The sequence below is a fragment of the Synchiropus splendidus genome, chromosome 5 (genome assembly GCF_027744825.2).
Source record: "Synchiropus splendidus isolate RoL2022-P1 chromosome 5, RoL_Sspl_1.0, whole genome shotgun sequence".
NCBI classification, from domain to species: Eukaryota; Metazoa; Chordata; class Actinopteri; order Syngnathiformes; family Callionymidae; genus Synchiropus; species Synchiropus splendidus.
The window spans coordinates 6,227,372-6,242,896 of record NC_071338.1 but is presented as its reverse complement, the minus strand read 5'-3'; the positions used below and the strand labels follow the sequence as shown (position 1 = coordinate 6,242,896).

The following is a 15,525-nucleotide window of genomic DNA, read 5'->3' as shown; positions in this document are numbered from 1 at the left end:
TGTTTTGAGGTTTTGCATTGGCAACCAGACTTGTAATAGACACAATAACAGTATGCGTGTTGGTAGTGTTGCCTTAAATGACACCCTCTTTCAATACTATGTATCATAATGTGTACAATCTTTATTCACATGTGATTCATTGAGAGTAGATCATCTGCATGTCTATGTTTCAAAGCAAGTAAATAGAGGCTACGTGGCCACGATTAACGTTCTGCTTATACATTTGACTGAATCTTGTCAAACTGGCATGATGACTTTTTTTTAATTGAGGTAATTTATTTATATAGCACAGGTTTGTATGGAACATTACAATACATCTCATTACATCTCTCAACCCTCCTCCATTTCTGGATTCTCAAAAATTGGTTTCCAATGTATGTAAAATTTGTCAACCATCCTTTTATGGTAAATTGAACTGCATCTCTAGTTGATGTTCCAAAAATAGCTATATGTGGGGATGGGTTGATTTTTAGACCAGTTATTTCCGGAAGTGTACGTAGAGCCACCAGTAATTCTCAAAATTTGAACAAGACCAGAACATATGTGTCAGGTTACATGGTGTTAAAGAACATCGAACACAATTTTCATCGACCGATCGTATCAGGGTATATATTTGATCATTTTTCTACGCTATTGTGGAACCTATGAAGAACTTTGAATTCAATAAGATTAGGTATGTTGACTTTTACAGCGTGGGCCGGACTGCAAAGGTCATCACCAAATTAGTCAGGTCATGGTTTCCAGAATGTTGTAAAATGGTGTGGTATTGACAACATTCAATTTGTAGTTATGATCGTGTATTATGCTTGAGATGGTTCTAATGGTTATGAATGCAATATAGCATATTTATACCCTCCTTAGATATGCAATCCAGTATCTCTATCTTGTTGTATTGTGTCAATTGAACCATGTCGATTATTGTATTTAATTGTTCAACATTAATGTTTGCAGAGATTTGGACAAAAAAGGTTTTGTGGATCCAATCAGAACGTTGACTTTGGCCCAGCTCAAACAGGAGCAGGTGGACATTAAGAGCCCAAGTGGAAAAGACATGCATCTCCATCGACTCTACATGGACCCCCACAGCAAGGCACGGCTAACAAATGCTCATGTAAATTAAATTATTGGTCGACCACCCAGTGAGTTTACTGCAGAGCATTTACATCTGTTTTCACTTTCAGGAAGCTGCTCAGGCGATGGATAGAGCCAGTAAATACAAGGAGGAGAACCGACAAATTCTCAAGGAGAGCATTGAGGTGGCTCCTTTTACTGCCAAGATCCAACGCTCTAATGATCCTGGTATGGACAGGGACAGAGAAAGAAATCGTGATCCTGCATTTGCTGTCAGGATACCGACCTTGGCATCCCCTAGTCCTAAGTCAGCTCACCCACATGTTATCCAGTCAGAGAAGAGCAACTACTTCACTACTCTATCCAACAGTGTTGTAAATGAACCCCCAAGACTCTACCCCTCCAAGGAGCTTGGCAATTATTATGACAAAATTACTGCTGGAACCCCAGAGGTGGTGACTAGTGTTGGTTCAGTGGTACAAAGTCAAGGTACTCTGTCTCTGGGCAACTACAGCTCCAAGGTTTCTCTCTCAAAACCCCCTCCCCTCATTAAGCACCAGCCAGAGGGAGGTGAAGGTTTAGCCGGGAAGATAACTGAGCAGCTCAGCCAGCAAGCGGCACTGGTGCAACAGCAACATCAGCACCATACTGGGGTCGATCGGATTGAACGTCGCACCCCTGCAATTTCGCCATCCTCCTCCTCCTCTTCCTCTGCAGCCACCCACTACCACCACCATCAGCAGCAACAGCAGCACCTCAGGACAATGCCGTCTCTCCACCGAGCTCGTGTTTTCCATCCGCCAACTCAACATGCACTGGAACGCAAAGAGGCTGCGGAGCGTGAGAAGGAACGAGAAAGGGACAGGTCTAGTTATGGTGGACGTCTTTCTCCACCCACTCTGACACCAATCCAACCAGTTAGTTTGGCAGCATCTGGGAGTAAAGCATCGGTGGAGCAGCAAAAGCCTCCGACGCTTCTGCCAGAACTCAGGGAAGTCAAAGGCTATGGAAATGCTGGCGCAGCTGCTGCCTTTGTTGCCACAGCAGCCAGTGGCGAAACAGATGGATGGCGAGGTGGCGATGTGTTTCAGGAACGTGGAGGCATGTTTCTTTCCGAGAAAGGACAGCAAAGAGAAAAACCTCAGGCTGCAATGGCGTCGGTCATCGTACGCCCTTCTGCATCTATGAAGTATGATGGTCCAGGTGCTAACAAAACTGGTGCTATGATCTCTAAAGAACTGCCCCAGGGTAGGTTATACTCCTCCAAGATTCAGGGAGAATGTGTCAGACTTGAAGATGGTGTCAGAGAACATGGAGCTAGTCGAGTTATCCAACACAACTCAAACCTGGATGATATGTGCCTCCAGTATAAAAAGACTTTCATGCGTGGCTTTCCGGGAGCTCAGCTTGCCAGTGCTACAGACATTATTTACAGGACTGCTGCTACATCAGCATTTGGCATCCCCAATCGAAGTGGGTCAATAACTCCCGAGCTGGGCGATTCCACGTCAGTTTGTGGGGAGGGCTCTACCCAAAAACTGTGTGGTCGTGTTGTAAGCCACTCAGGAACAGGGGACCATCAGGAGGGGTTAGTGTCATACAACCCACCTCCAGGAGACTCAATTCCCCTTCAGAGTACACCTCACCCCAGTCCAAGTCTGACTCCGTCGAACTCCATTGTAGGCTCAAGTCAGCTGTACTCGCCTTCTTTTGTTCACCTTAAGAAGCACAAAGCTGCCTTGGCAGCTGCTCAGTCCAAGAACAACGTCTGCTTAGTTCCAGCTTCCTCATCAGGAAATCCCTTGCTGTCTTTGGATCCAGTTGACAAGAGTAACAGCTCTCCTCCCCGCTCCTCCTCCAGCCAGTCCTCGACATCTTCTGCCGACAACAGTCGCTGCAGCTCAGCAAGTGGTAGAACTACTCCGGGAAAGTCCAGCCCACTGCCCAATGGTCAGGCTTCCGGACCGACCCCAACCAACAATGGTCAGCCTAATAACTACCACAAACTGAAGAAGGCGTGGCTAACACGACACTCAGAGGAGGACCGGAGCACGATAGCGTCGACTCTCTCTGCCACCACCAAACCAGAAAAACTTACAAGCACCAGCAGCTGCAGTAGCGGCAACACAGCCAACACTACATCCATGTCCGAGATGATCAAACCCTGTACAGTCAATCTAAGCGCCTCAACATCTGGCGAAGTAGAGCTCAGCAAGGACACTGGAAACAAGGGAGATCGTGAGAGGCAGCTGGAGGAGAAGACAGGAGGGACAACTGCAGGCGAGGAACGCAAAGCCACTCCTTCATTGAGGCGAGGAAGCAAGCGTACATACGATTCTGCTTCAGAGAGTGGTGGAGATGACTCTGACGCTAGTGAAAGCAAAATGGAGGGCAGAGCCAAGCGTCAGCCTAAACCAACCTACAAGAAGAAGCAAAACGACATGGCTAAGAGGAAAGGAGAAAATGAAAAGGAGGAAGATGACGTGAAGCCCAATGGGATCTTCAGATCTGCCCGAGAGAAAACCAAACTAAAGCTGGCCAGCAGCAGTAAGCAACTTTTTTTGTCGTTTTTGCTTAATTATATAGTGAAGTTGTGTGTCTCTTAACATGTAATTTTTGCTACATTTGACATCTGTCATTTTATTAAAATTAATGTGACGTGATGTCACTTTTCTCATTTACCCTTCATCCAAATGTTTTAGTCCATATTGTCATGATGCTGTTGTTCATTTGATTAAATCTGCTCTTGCAGATGGGATTCCTCGTTCTGTCCTGAAAGACTGGAGAAAGGTGAAGAAGCTCAAACAGACTGGCGAGTGTTTTCTGCAAGACGATTCATGTTCGGAAATCGGACCCAACTTGCAGAAGTGTAGAGAGTGTCGGCTTATTCGTAGCAGGAAGAGCGAGGAGCCCACCCATTCCCCCGTCTTCTGTCGCTTCTACTATTTCAGACGGTATGATAGTTTCCCTTTTCTGAAAATTTGCCTTTCCTCACAGTATATGGAGATTTTGTATAATTCTGTAGTGTAGACATTCATTTTATGTTAGGCAGTGGCGAACGTTCTAATTCAATTTAAATGATCTTGATTTTTTTTTTTGTCCACAAACTCTCCATATAATCATGATTTTCTAATTTTTGTGCTTGAACTGTCTGATCTAGTTTTTGTGTTTTGTTTTTTGATTAGATTAGATGTAACATATCTGACTATATCTGACTGGATCAATTTTGCTTGTATGAAATGGACTTTGCTGGTTCTCATTGGAGGCTACAGTTGTATTGTGGTCTGGCCTGTTTGAGCTTTGTCAACAGACTCAAAACCATAAAGAGACAAGTCAAGCTGTGTTCCTGCTTTATATTTTCGATGCATCAGTCTGTCCACTTAGTTTAATAAGGTTTTTCAGTTTACTGCACCGCACCTGGACATGGTCTGCATTTCTCTGTAATGAATTAGCCACTCTCTCATCCTTTACATGCTGATATTCTGAGGCTTCAGGAAGTTTTCAGGGAGAGTGTTTCTTCACCGCAGTACATCATTAATCAGGTGTCGAATCCGCACTGCTCCGTTTCTGCAAAACACACTCACATTGAGTATAACTGAAAAACACACTGTCGGATCAGCAACAGCTGTAGTCTGGACTCTAAGCGTAAATCTGCCAAGAGGATTTCAACTCTGTAATCTTTTCCTCGCTGCTGAACTGCGGTGCGACAATCCCTTCGACCTCCTCTCACCCCTCCTCCCGCTCATGCTCCTCCTCTTTTTGTGACCACTTCTAATTCTTACTGTCTCACCTGATCTGACCTCCTCTTTGTCTGGCTCAGCAGACTGGGCTTTCATAGCTGCCTACCTGAGGTTTATTTTAGGACAGTCAAATAGAGAATGCAGCGCACACACTCAGCAAAGGCTTCTGCAGCTCTGCTGCAGAGGACTGTCATCATAGCTGCTGACTAATGTCACTGGAGGGTTTCGTTTTTCTTCCATCCCTAGGTTTATAGCACAGCATCTGGATCTAAATTGTGCTATCAGGTTTTTTCCATTTAGTGGACTGCAGAATTGGGTTGTATTGTGAAAAAGCAGATAGCAGTGTGAGGAGAAAAGAGTGTTGGTCAGGCAATAATTACGCATCACCCAAAGAATTCCACATGTAACTGCTGCTTGGACATCATTTAGATGTGTGCTTTTCCCTCTTGATATGGTGCTATCCCTGCTATGTTCCAGTGCCTGTCCAGACTGAATTAGTTTTGAGCTAACGTCTGATTCCCAGAAAGTCAGTGGCCAACAGGAAGCAGTAGAAGTAGATGAACTAAAACATGTCAATTATTACAAGTTTAATTTAATTGTGTTGGGACATCTTGTGAGAGATTGATTTTAGTCGATGATAGTCACCTCATAGTAATCTAACAGCCATATTCTGTTCCTCTACCTAGCCTCTCTTACAGCAAGAATGGAGTGATCCGCATGGATGGCTTCTCCACCCCTGACCAGTTTGATGACGAGGCTCTGGCCATGTGGGTCCCTGGAGTGATGGAAGAGAGTCAGCTGGACCAAACAACAGCCAAATACATCCTTAGCTTCATTGGAGACAAGTTCTGTCAGATGGTTGTTCTGGAGAACACAGCAGCCTCCTGGGTCAAGAAAGACGGTACATAAAATGTTTCAGATTCATTTCCTTCTGTTACAGTTCATCTTTTGTGGCATTCAGTGTTTCAGGGTGACATGTTGGCAGCCTCTTCACTCAATATGTTTTTGCTAAGAACATGTTCTTGTGTGTCTCACAGCTAAGCTGGTGTGGAAGCGAGCGGTCAGAGGTGTCAGGGAGATGTGTGATGCCTGTGAGGCCACGCTCTTCAACGTCCACTGGGTTTGTCAAAAATGTGGCTTTGTTGTGTGTCTGGACTGTTACAAGGCCAAGGACAGAAAAAACCCGAAATGTAAGTTTTCTCAAAGTGTATTTCTTTCATTTAATATTGTGTGTAATATCACTTGCAATCACAAAGTATTCATATCTTGCTTCTTAAAGGCATGTGTCTGTAATCTGCATGTCAATTTTGGAATAATTGCTGACATTTCAGTTGGTTTTTGTGTGTAAGCATGTGTTTTAACGTCAGAATTTACCCTTTAATACTTCCATCCCATAGCTGATAAAGAACTCTACACCTGGCTGAAGTGTGTCAAGGGCCAACCACATGATCACAAGCACCTGATGCCCACACAGATCATACCTGGAACAGGTACAGTCACTACAGACTCATTTATGGGTTAGTTATGAAATGTTTGTTGCACTAGTCCATGAAGACGGTGAAGACAATTTAAGCGGTGTAAAAGTTGAGTAGCAGAGTAACATTTTCATGTTGGCCATTATAATTTGTAAGGCATTTCAACTAAATCATTTGAATGCATTGAGATGAGCACCTGATGATAATTTGATATTTCATAACCACAGAATTCGGTGAAAACAGGAAATGGGCAACCAATACTTTAGCGTTGTACCTATCAAAACAGTTGACAATCAATGTAGTTTTATATATTTCCTTTTACTGCATACTGATGAAATTATCATGTAGAGAACTACATCTATTAAAATGTGCTTAATGTGTATTTTTCCCAAGCACTATTCTGTAACAGGTTGTGAGAATAATTCCACTCTTAATTCACACAAGCCTTTATCAAATTGATGATCAGATTGACTTATTTTGCTCCCCCGTCAGATGGTGGGAAGGGGCCTCCAGTGCACTGGTGGTTTATATGTGACTGTCAGCGTTTATCTATCTGTGTGTGAGTTAAAAAATAATAATAATATAACTTAAGTCTCTTGCGACAAGAGCTATGGTACCATACATGATATCATCAATGGTGTTGTTGCAGTATCTTTGTACTATCTTTGCTGACTTCAGACTACAGTAGGATTGCAGCAGTCTTCCATTAGGGATAAAGAACTTTTTTTTGTAGGTAGTCGTGGCTGATTTAAAAGCTAGGGTTGTGTGATAACTTGGATGGTTGTGAACATCTTGTGTGCAGCTGTAAATGGGTGTTGCTCTGGCGTTTTTCCAAATTTGTCATTTTGTAATTCCAGTGTTGGCTGATTTGGTGTCGTCGATGCATGCACAGCGAGAAAAACACAACATCAAGTCTAACTGCCCCTGCACCAACAAGCAAAATCTCCTCAGCAAACTTCCGACAACCAATGGAGTCTCGCAGGTACTCCCGCCGAATATCCTGGCCTTTATAGGCGTTTTGAGTGTTCTGACTCAGCTCTCTCCCCAAGGTCCTGCAGAATGTCCTGAACCACAGCAACAAGCTTACACTGGTCAAGTCGGAGTCGGGCTCTCACCAGCAGCACTCTGATCAAGGTGCCAAAGTGGAAACCAATGGTGGAGGAAGCAGTCCAGGCAGTGACGGCGGCAGCGCTTCCGTCACACCACCCGAGTCCCAGTCTCCTCTGCACTTCTTAGCTGACTTGGCCGAGCAGAAATCTAGGGAAGAGAAGAAAGGTTAGGAGAAGCAGATAAATCACTGATGCCCATCTTGTGTTACAGTTTTCTGCATGTGATGCATTGTAGGTCGACTGCAGTCCATCTTCACATTTTTAGATGTGGTATATTGAGCCTTGTTGTTCATAGCTTGTTTAGTTGAGAAACTTTAGTTATACTATAAGAGCACAACTGTTGCTTCAAGTTATTGATTAAAAAACTGTTGCTCTCATTGTGTCAGAAAACAAGTCGGTGTTGCTGAGTAAACCATTGAAGGAGGACAAAGAGGGGGAGAGTCTGGAGGTCCTGCAGCAGTGTAAAACCACATCAATGGTGGCTAACAGTACAGAGCAGGGCTCCACACTCAGAGACCTGCTCACCACTACTGCTGGGAAGCTGAAGCTTGGCTCCACTGACGCAGGAATCGCCTTTGCACCGGTCTACTCCACCGCCTCTCAGGTGAAAATGCCTGGTCCCGCAGCACATTCTCCCGCCTGTGTTCATTGTCTAACCTGTCTGCCCTGTGCTCTCTGAAGACGGGGAAAGGTGGCCGAACGATGCCAAACATCCTGGATGACATAATAGCGTCAGTGGTTGAGAATAAGATCCCGGCAAGCCGGCAGAATATCACCAAGCTGTCAATTAAGCAGGAGGCCATCCTGCCTGGAAACAACAAGAACCAGGTCCCCACGATAACTGATGACGTCAAAGCTGACAAGAAGAAGCTGGTGCAAGTTTTTGCTGTGCCGCTAGAGGAGTCAACTAATCAGCATTCAGATATCCCTCACTGCTGGTTGAACAACAGACGCTTGTTGTGGCTGAAGGACCACCGGAACCAGAACAACTGGAAGCTGTTCAGAGAGTGCTGGAGACAGGGACAGGTGAGAATCAGTCGAGACAGAAATATTGTCTTTCATGCTGACAGCTGATGATGTTTCTGTGGTGTGCAGCCTGTGCTGGTGTCCGGCATCCACAAACAACTGAATGTTAACCTGTGGAAAGCCGACTCCTTCAACCAGGAGTTTGCTGACCATCAGGGAGACCTCCTGAACTGTAAAGACCAGGTGGTCACCAACTCTGGTATCAAGGAGTTCTGGGACGGTTTTGAAGACATCACCAGTGAGTTGACTTGACACTTATCCGTCAATGTTTCTGGCTATTCTTTTACACTGACAGACATACGTGTGGTTTTTTTCAGAGAGACTGAAATCGAAGGATGGAGAGCCGATGGTCTACAGGCTGAAGGACTGGCCCTCAGGAGAGGAGTTCATGGCGCTCATGCCATCGAGGTTAATACTTATTGTCTTTCCTGATGGCTGTTGTTACTCTGTTATATAAAGATGTGTGAGCTTGGGTAGCAAAACCACCTGATGAGGGTCTTCAAATGCTCGATAAAGTTAGCAAGTGAAAATGGTCTTCTGTCTTTGGGAGCAATATACCACTCTGTGAGACACAAGAAATGATACAGAAAGACATGTGGACACAGAGAAGTGCAAACGGCAGGAAGAAATACACCCAACTGATACACACGACACTGATTGAATCTTTTCACATTTTTAGTGCATTTTTTGTTCCTATTCAGTTGAATTATTATTAATTATTATTTTTAAAGGTCATGGTCATATGTTTTGACCCATGTTTGAGTTTGATTGACTTTGATCTTTGTGAGAGCGATCCTTCACTGACATTTTTGTTTTGTTCTGAGCAGGGAGTTTGTAAAACCTAACATTTTTTTTATTTCGTGCCAGATATGATGACTTGATGAAGAACCTCCCCCTGCCCGAGTACTCTGACCCTGAAGGAAATCTCAACCTGGCCTCTCACCTGCCGTCGTTCTTCGTCAGGCCAGATTTAGGGCCGCGACTCTGCTGTGCTTATGGTAAGACAGGGAAAAACCATTTGGGCTCACTGTAGTTTAGGAGCTTTTCACACCGCGGTCTCAGGTGGCCTGTGTTCAATTCGCCACGGCTGTAACAGAGTGTAGTGTTCCACATCCAGAAGTATACATGAACGAGTGTTATGTTTATTTTACAAAAAAATAAATAAATAAAATAGCGGAAACAAGCTACATCTTGATTTATCCACGCCGCTCGCACAACAAGTTGAACAAAGTTAGAGAGATTAGATTCCGAGGAGATTTCAGTCAGTCAAGTACAGATCCAGACGTCAAAAATGATCAATGAATAGTCTGATAATCTTCAGTAACTTCAGAAAAACCAGTGTCTTTCCTCCTCGCTGTTCTCCTCATACAGACAACTGCGAGATCACAGTCATGACATGTCTGTCAGTTAAATCTGATGTTGATCTGCCTAATAAAGGCTAAAACATCTGAGTTATCAAACACCCACACACATAGTTAGTCCCTCCCCAGCACCGCACTCCTTGTTGGTTTTTGACACAAATTGTCCACCCAGACAGCGATCAGACCCTTCACTGCTCCGCATTTATCATGTCTGCGTGGAGTACACATAGTTTCCGGTATCTAACGCCAAGTTGCCTGAAGCAAGAAGCGCACCACGGCGGAGAGCTTCCCGAGACAAGGTGCAACTGTCCAGGTGGGATCAAGTAGGCGGCTAAAACGCGACTCGCTTGTCTTCACATCTGACTTTTCAGCTGAACACACTTTGTCTCAAGACAGAGTCCGCAGTGTGAAAAGCCCCTAAGGCTCTTTCGACCTCATGTCCTCCAGTGTTTCCTGGTCAGACATTGAGGATGTTTTTCACATTCTGAGGACAAAACCCAAACTAAATAATCTTGTTCATGCGACTGTAAATTAAGAAAGTGGTCCGCTGATCATGTGGGTTAGAATTAGGATGGATGAGCATGACATCTTCATTCATTGCTATCTTCACTCTGTTTGTGGTTCGACATTTGTGTTTGAACCAATGCCCCCCCTGAATTCCACTGGACACTTCAGTTGTCAGGAGGCGACCGAGACTTCAAATTGCGTGTGTGAAAACAGTTGGTTTGTGTTGGTCAGCTATAACTCCCCATAATGGAGGGACTCAGTCAAAAATCTCATGAAAATTCATTTAAAAACACATCTTACAACAGCAACTTCAGCTGGTGATATTAATGATTAATTATCAAAAGGTTGCTGCTCAAAACGTTCCCACTTGTCCTCCCACAGGCATTGCTGCTTCTCAGGACCAGGACTTCGGGACTGCAAACCTCCACGTGGAAGTTTCAGATGTGGTCTCTGTTCTGGTTTATGTTGGCGTGGCAAAGGGCAATGGAGTTCTCTCCAAAACTGGTAGGATATTTCTTCACAATTCCTCTAGCATCTGCTGCGTCTGACTTACCTTCATCTTAAATATGTTGGTTCAAGAAGCTTCACTTATTCACCCTCATGTGTTTTTCTGTAGGAGTGTTGAAGCGCCTGGAGGAGGAAGATCTAGATGAAGGTGTTCGGAAAAGACTCAAGGACTCCAGCGAGACACCGGGGGCGCTGTGGCACATCTACCTCAACAAAGACATGGACAAAGTGCGAGACTTTCTGCACAAGGTGAGACCTCAGTTGTGTTGAGATTTTCTGGTGTGATACTGAACTCCACTAAACTCTGCCTGGCCTGCTGTGCCTCCTCTCAGCTCTGTAAGGAACAGGGGCTGAACGTGTCCCTGGACCAGGACCCAATCAGAGAGCAGGGCTGGTACCTGAGCAGGAAGCAGCGTCAGCGCCTGATGGACGAGCATGGAGTTCAGGGATGGACTGTAGTTCAATTCCTGGGAGATTCTGTCTTGATACCAGCAGGGGCCATGCACCAGGTACACATACGCAATACGTGAATGCTTTGTTCTTAGTTTTTATTTCCCTAAACAAAACCAGAAAGAAGGAATTTTGGGTTTGTCCTTTTGTTTTGTTTATTCAAAAGACAAAAACTATGGTTTTGGAAATGAAGTCAGAACAACAAAAGTACTAACATAATAAGATTCTTCAGATTTGTTGATGTTTGTATGATATTTTGTGATTTTATCATGCGATTTTGTGACTCACGTTCTTTGTCAGAATATAACAAACAAAGCTTACTTTTATTTTTATTTTTTCCCAAAGCAGAAAAGTGCACCTTCTGTTTTTCTGGTTCTGGTGTTGAAAGTACGAAGCCCTAACACGCACCCCTACTCTCTCGCAGGTCCAGAACCTCCACAGCTGCGTTCAGGTCATCAATGACTTTGTGTCTCCTGAACATGTGGTCAACTCCTTCCACCTGACACAGGAGCTCCGCTCGAGCAAGGAAGAAGTCAACTACGAGGACAAGCTGCAGGTGGGTCTCTCTGATGTATGTGGCAACGCTTGAGGTTTGAGAAAAACATTGAAATGATCAATGCTTTCCAGCGAGTGTCTGCAATTTGCAACACTATCAAGCGCTCTCGCCTCATAGATGAGATGAAGTTCAAAGTGAGAACAGAAAGTGCGAACTTCACCCGTGTGTTTGTGGCACGACTAATTAAATGAAGCATCTGAGAGTTTTGAAACGCCGGATGGAGCATCAAAGCTTTTTGAATGAGGGAATCAAGCTCCCATACTTTCGACAGGTCTAACTTTAGAGCAGTGACAGCAGCGGTCCAGCCTGAATGTCCAGTCAAAAGCTTATTAATCCACCGTCATCCTCAGGTGAAGAACATCCTCTACCACTGTGTGAAGGAGGCAGTGAGCTCTCTGAAGAGGACTGCTGAGGAGGAGGAGGCAGAAGAGAACTCATGACGACCCCTCCACCTCAACCAACCCCCCCATCAGTCCCGATGGTATCTGCCCAACCTTCAGTGCCAAGAGGAGACGGCGATGAGGGGGGTCAGACTCGATCTTATACTCCACCACCTTCGCCTCATGACAGGCGGAAGCCTCCTGGGTTGATCGGAGCCTTACAAAAGCCACTAACTGAAGTTTTAGTGACTTTTCCAGCTGAATGTCCTGGAAAATCTGGACCACAGGTTGACATTATGCGAACATTGGTGCCCCCTGGTGCTCGCCAGTCTCCTGTGGTCTCCACACAAAGCAAGCTTTCTTCCTCTTTGAGGCAGCAATTCCTCACTCACCCCTGTAACGACACTCTGCTGATCCAGCAGCATCACCAGCAGCATCAGGATCTAAAATATCCAGAAGAAAAAAAAGGGGTCAAAAAAATGCAAAACAAAAATCTCAGGCGGAGAGAGCTTGGCTCTTCCTCGTCTGTTCCTTCTGTCTGTTCTTGTCCTTCTGTTGTTGTTCCGTCTGTTGCAGTTTTGCTCTTCGATTTTTTTTTTTGCCTTGCAAATGTTTGATTTCCCCTGTGAAGATGTATTTATTTTCTTGCTCGATGATAATGTGATACCAGATAAGCATTCATGTAAATGTGACCTGTACAGTTGTTTTTTGTTTTTGTTTTTTGTTTTTTTTATTTTAATTTGCTCTGTGATTATCAGTTGTAATACGGCTCTACTGTGATTGAGGACAAAAACACACATGCGCACACAAGACTAACACACGTACACAAACTATAATGCCTGTAACTTTGGGAAACGTTGAATTTAAAAGTCCTCATGCCATAAATCCACTTTTTTTGAAGACAACTGCCAAACTCTTGTAAAGACCATGTAAAAGTTGTATTGTGTATATGCTTATATTCTTCAGCATTTTATGAAATACAAGTATTCACTGTAAAATTCAGACATTTACAAAAAAGATGTAATTTATTTAAGAAAAGAATGAATTGTCTTGTTTTTTGTTTTGTTAAGATTTACAATGTTGAACTTTTGAAGATAAACGAGATAAAGTAATAAGAAAAAGTATAACATGTAAATATATACATTCACTAAGGTATTTTTTTAAAAACATGGCTTGCTTCAATTTCAAATTTTAAAGTGCAAGTGTTACATGCTTTGTACATTGAAGTTCAAAAGGGTTTTACATTTTCCATTAAAATGGATTTATCAATGTTGGGAGTTTGTCCTGTTTGTCCTGTGATAACAGCGCTACTACTTCAGGGATTCTTTTTAACCTATTAAACCAACATTATTGGTTCCCTACTAGAGGAAGTCTTAAGAACGGAAATCAAAAGTATATATTAAATGCTCAATAGACATCTAAAAAGAATCCTACGGTGTTAATAATCACTTGGCAAATTATATGTTCTTTACCATTTACCAGTCACGCTCTACCTTTTATTTACCGAATGGTAGACCTGGCTTCATCGCTAACTGTCATGCACAAATACCACCACTGGGTGGCAGTAATTGTTTCTTTTTCCACACACAGAATATGAAGAACAAAGCATTGCAGTCCCAGGCATTCACCAGTAGATGGTGCCGTTAGCCCATCGGCAAACAATGATTAGCGCTCCATAAAGTATTTCATGCACAACGGTCGCCTCCGTCCTGTCACCCCAAATACAGCAAACGTTTTAAAACTTGACCCACTAACGTTTACTGGTGATCATCAGGAACCGTGTAGACTTCGTTGAATGACTACTGTTGCCTGATAGGAGCGAGGGAGACGCAGCGATGGTTCTCATCTCCGTCTCACTTGAGGTTCAGTTCAATGACATCCAAACGATACCAGTTGTTCTGAGTTGTGTTTACTAGATATTTGTTCGAGAACCGTCAACACATATCACAGCACACAGACGGTTTTGGTCGAAGCGACAAAATGTCAGATTTCACAGAAGCAAGCTGATCGGTCGGATACGGTCTTAGCGCGTTTGTAAGTCAACAACGTCAACGCTTTGGGACACAGCTCTTACCTCTAACCAGCCACTGCTACATGCTCAGGTTTCTACTGATGCATTTTTACGGAAAGCACCCGGCATTGTTGTCTCGATGACAGTTCACTAGTTACCGAACAGTGAAAAATGACTCCTTGTCGAGCGTCTGCAGTGTAGTAGAGTAAAAAGTACCATGACAATGGTCTCCGAATTCAGATAACTTGTATGCAACTACACAATTCATTTTTAAAATCACCCTTGTTAATAATTCACATACTTTATAAGGTAATTCATGTCATTATTTTATAATAACTTTTAATAACTATAATAAGCTGGTGGTCACCAAATTTTGTCACGAATCTAATGATTCTGTGTGATGTTACTGCAGTGATTACTTTCCTCTAACATTTTGTAGGAATATTTTTGTGTTGTTGGAATAACACAAAAGAAATTCGAGATAGTAACGGCTATAATAACACCATGGGAATGTGTTTTAATGATGAGAAGAGTATGGTGCATGTCAGCCTTGTTATTACTGAGTTACTAGCAATTATGCATTGGAATAACACAGAAATATCTGTGATAAATAATTAAAAGAGACATTTGAGAAAGTGAAGGATGTAGTAACACCATGTAGAGGTTCTTTAATGGTGACAAGAGCTTGGTGTCCATCAGCCTTGTTATTACTGAGTTATGACAACGTGTGCATTGACATAACACAAAAACATTTCTGAAGCATAATCAAAAGAGAGATTTGTGAGAGTAATCTTGATGGGGTTCACTAAAAGTGAGACTCATTTGGTATGCATAAGTAGAGTTGTTCAGGAGACGTTATTTCTGTGATATAATAATAACAATAATAAGCAAATAGTTGATTGACGGTCTCTTACCGGCGAACCGGCTTAAGGCTGCATTTTCTCTCTAAAAACAAGGCTGGAGTCATTTGCTAGTGTCACGTCTGTTTTTTTTTTTAATCATTGCCTTGAGCATTTATTGACGCGGAAAAACCGAACCTGCCCATATCGACAGCGCCAGTCACCTACTTTGGTTGTCATCGGACCTTCGTTCACGTCGGAGGTCAAATGGGCTGGTGATAGTGTGTTTGTGTGTGAGTGAGGTGGGCCAGTGCTGACTTGCCTGGAAGCGGGATCAACTCTCATTCATTCATCCAAAGCTTCACCAGAAACAAACGTTATCCCGCTCTTCACGAAGTAAGCCTCCTGGCGGTGTGTGTCTGTGAGCGCGTGCGCGGAACGACTCGGGGTGACTGACAGTTCACACCTCAGTTCACGCAGAGGTCACCGCGAT

At 43.6% G+C, this 15,525-nt stretch overlaps 1 protein-coding gene across 3 annotated transcripts in view; it reads left to right on the top strand.

Moving 5' to 3' along the window:
* jmjd1cb (jumonji domain containing 1Cb) overlaps window positions 1–13,439 on the top strand; it is an 87,568-nt gene extending 74,129 nt beyond the window's left edge. For 2 of the 3 annotated variants that reach the window (XM_053866502.1, XM_053866504.1), the window contains 18 exons: window positions 952–1,111; window positions 1,182–3,618; window positions 3,824–4,025; window positions 5,498–5,712; window positions 5,849–6,001; window positions 6,209–6,301; window positions 7,144–7,268; window positions 7,336–7,561; window positions 7,782–7,999; window positions 8,077–8,421; window positions 8,491–8,659; window positions 8,739–8,829; window positions 9,289–9,419; window positions 10,671–10,793; window positions 10,906–11,045; window positions 11,129–11,305; window positions 11,671–11,802; window positions 12,153–13,439. In XM_053866502.1, the coding sequence (XP_053722477.1) occupies window positions 952–1,111; window positions 1,182–3,618; window positions 3,824–4,025; window positions 5,498–5,712; window positions 5,849–6,001; window positions 6,209–6,301; window positions 7,144–7,268; window positions 7,336–7,561; window positions 7,782–7,999; window positions 8,077–8,421; window positions 8,491–8,659; window positions 8,739–8,829; window positions 9,289–9,419; window positions 10,671–10,793; window positions 10,906–11,045; window positions 11,129–11,305; window positions 11,671–11,802; window positions 12,153–12,242 (5,227 nt within the window). In that variant the 3' untranslated portion in view covers window positions 12,243–13,439. The remainder of the gene's footprint in view (window positions 1–951; window positions 1,112–1,181; window positions 3,619–3,823; window positions 4,026–5,497; window positions 5,713–5,848; window positions 6,002–6,208; window positions 6,302–7,143; window positions 7,269–7,335; window positions 7,562–7,781; window positions 8,000–8,076; window positions 8,422–8,490; window positions 8,660–8,738; window positions 8,830–9,288; window positions 9,420–10,670; window positions 10,794–10,905; window positions 11,046–11,128; window positions 11,306–11,670; window positions 11,803–12,152) is intronic. The other variant, XM_053866503.1, reaches the window with a different exon arrangement.
* The last annotated feature ends 2,086 nt before the right edge of the window (window positions 13,440–15,525 follow it).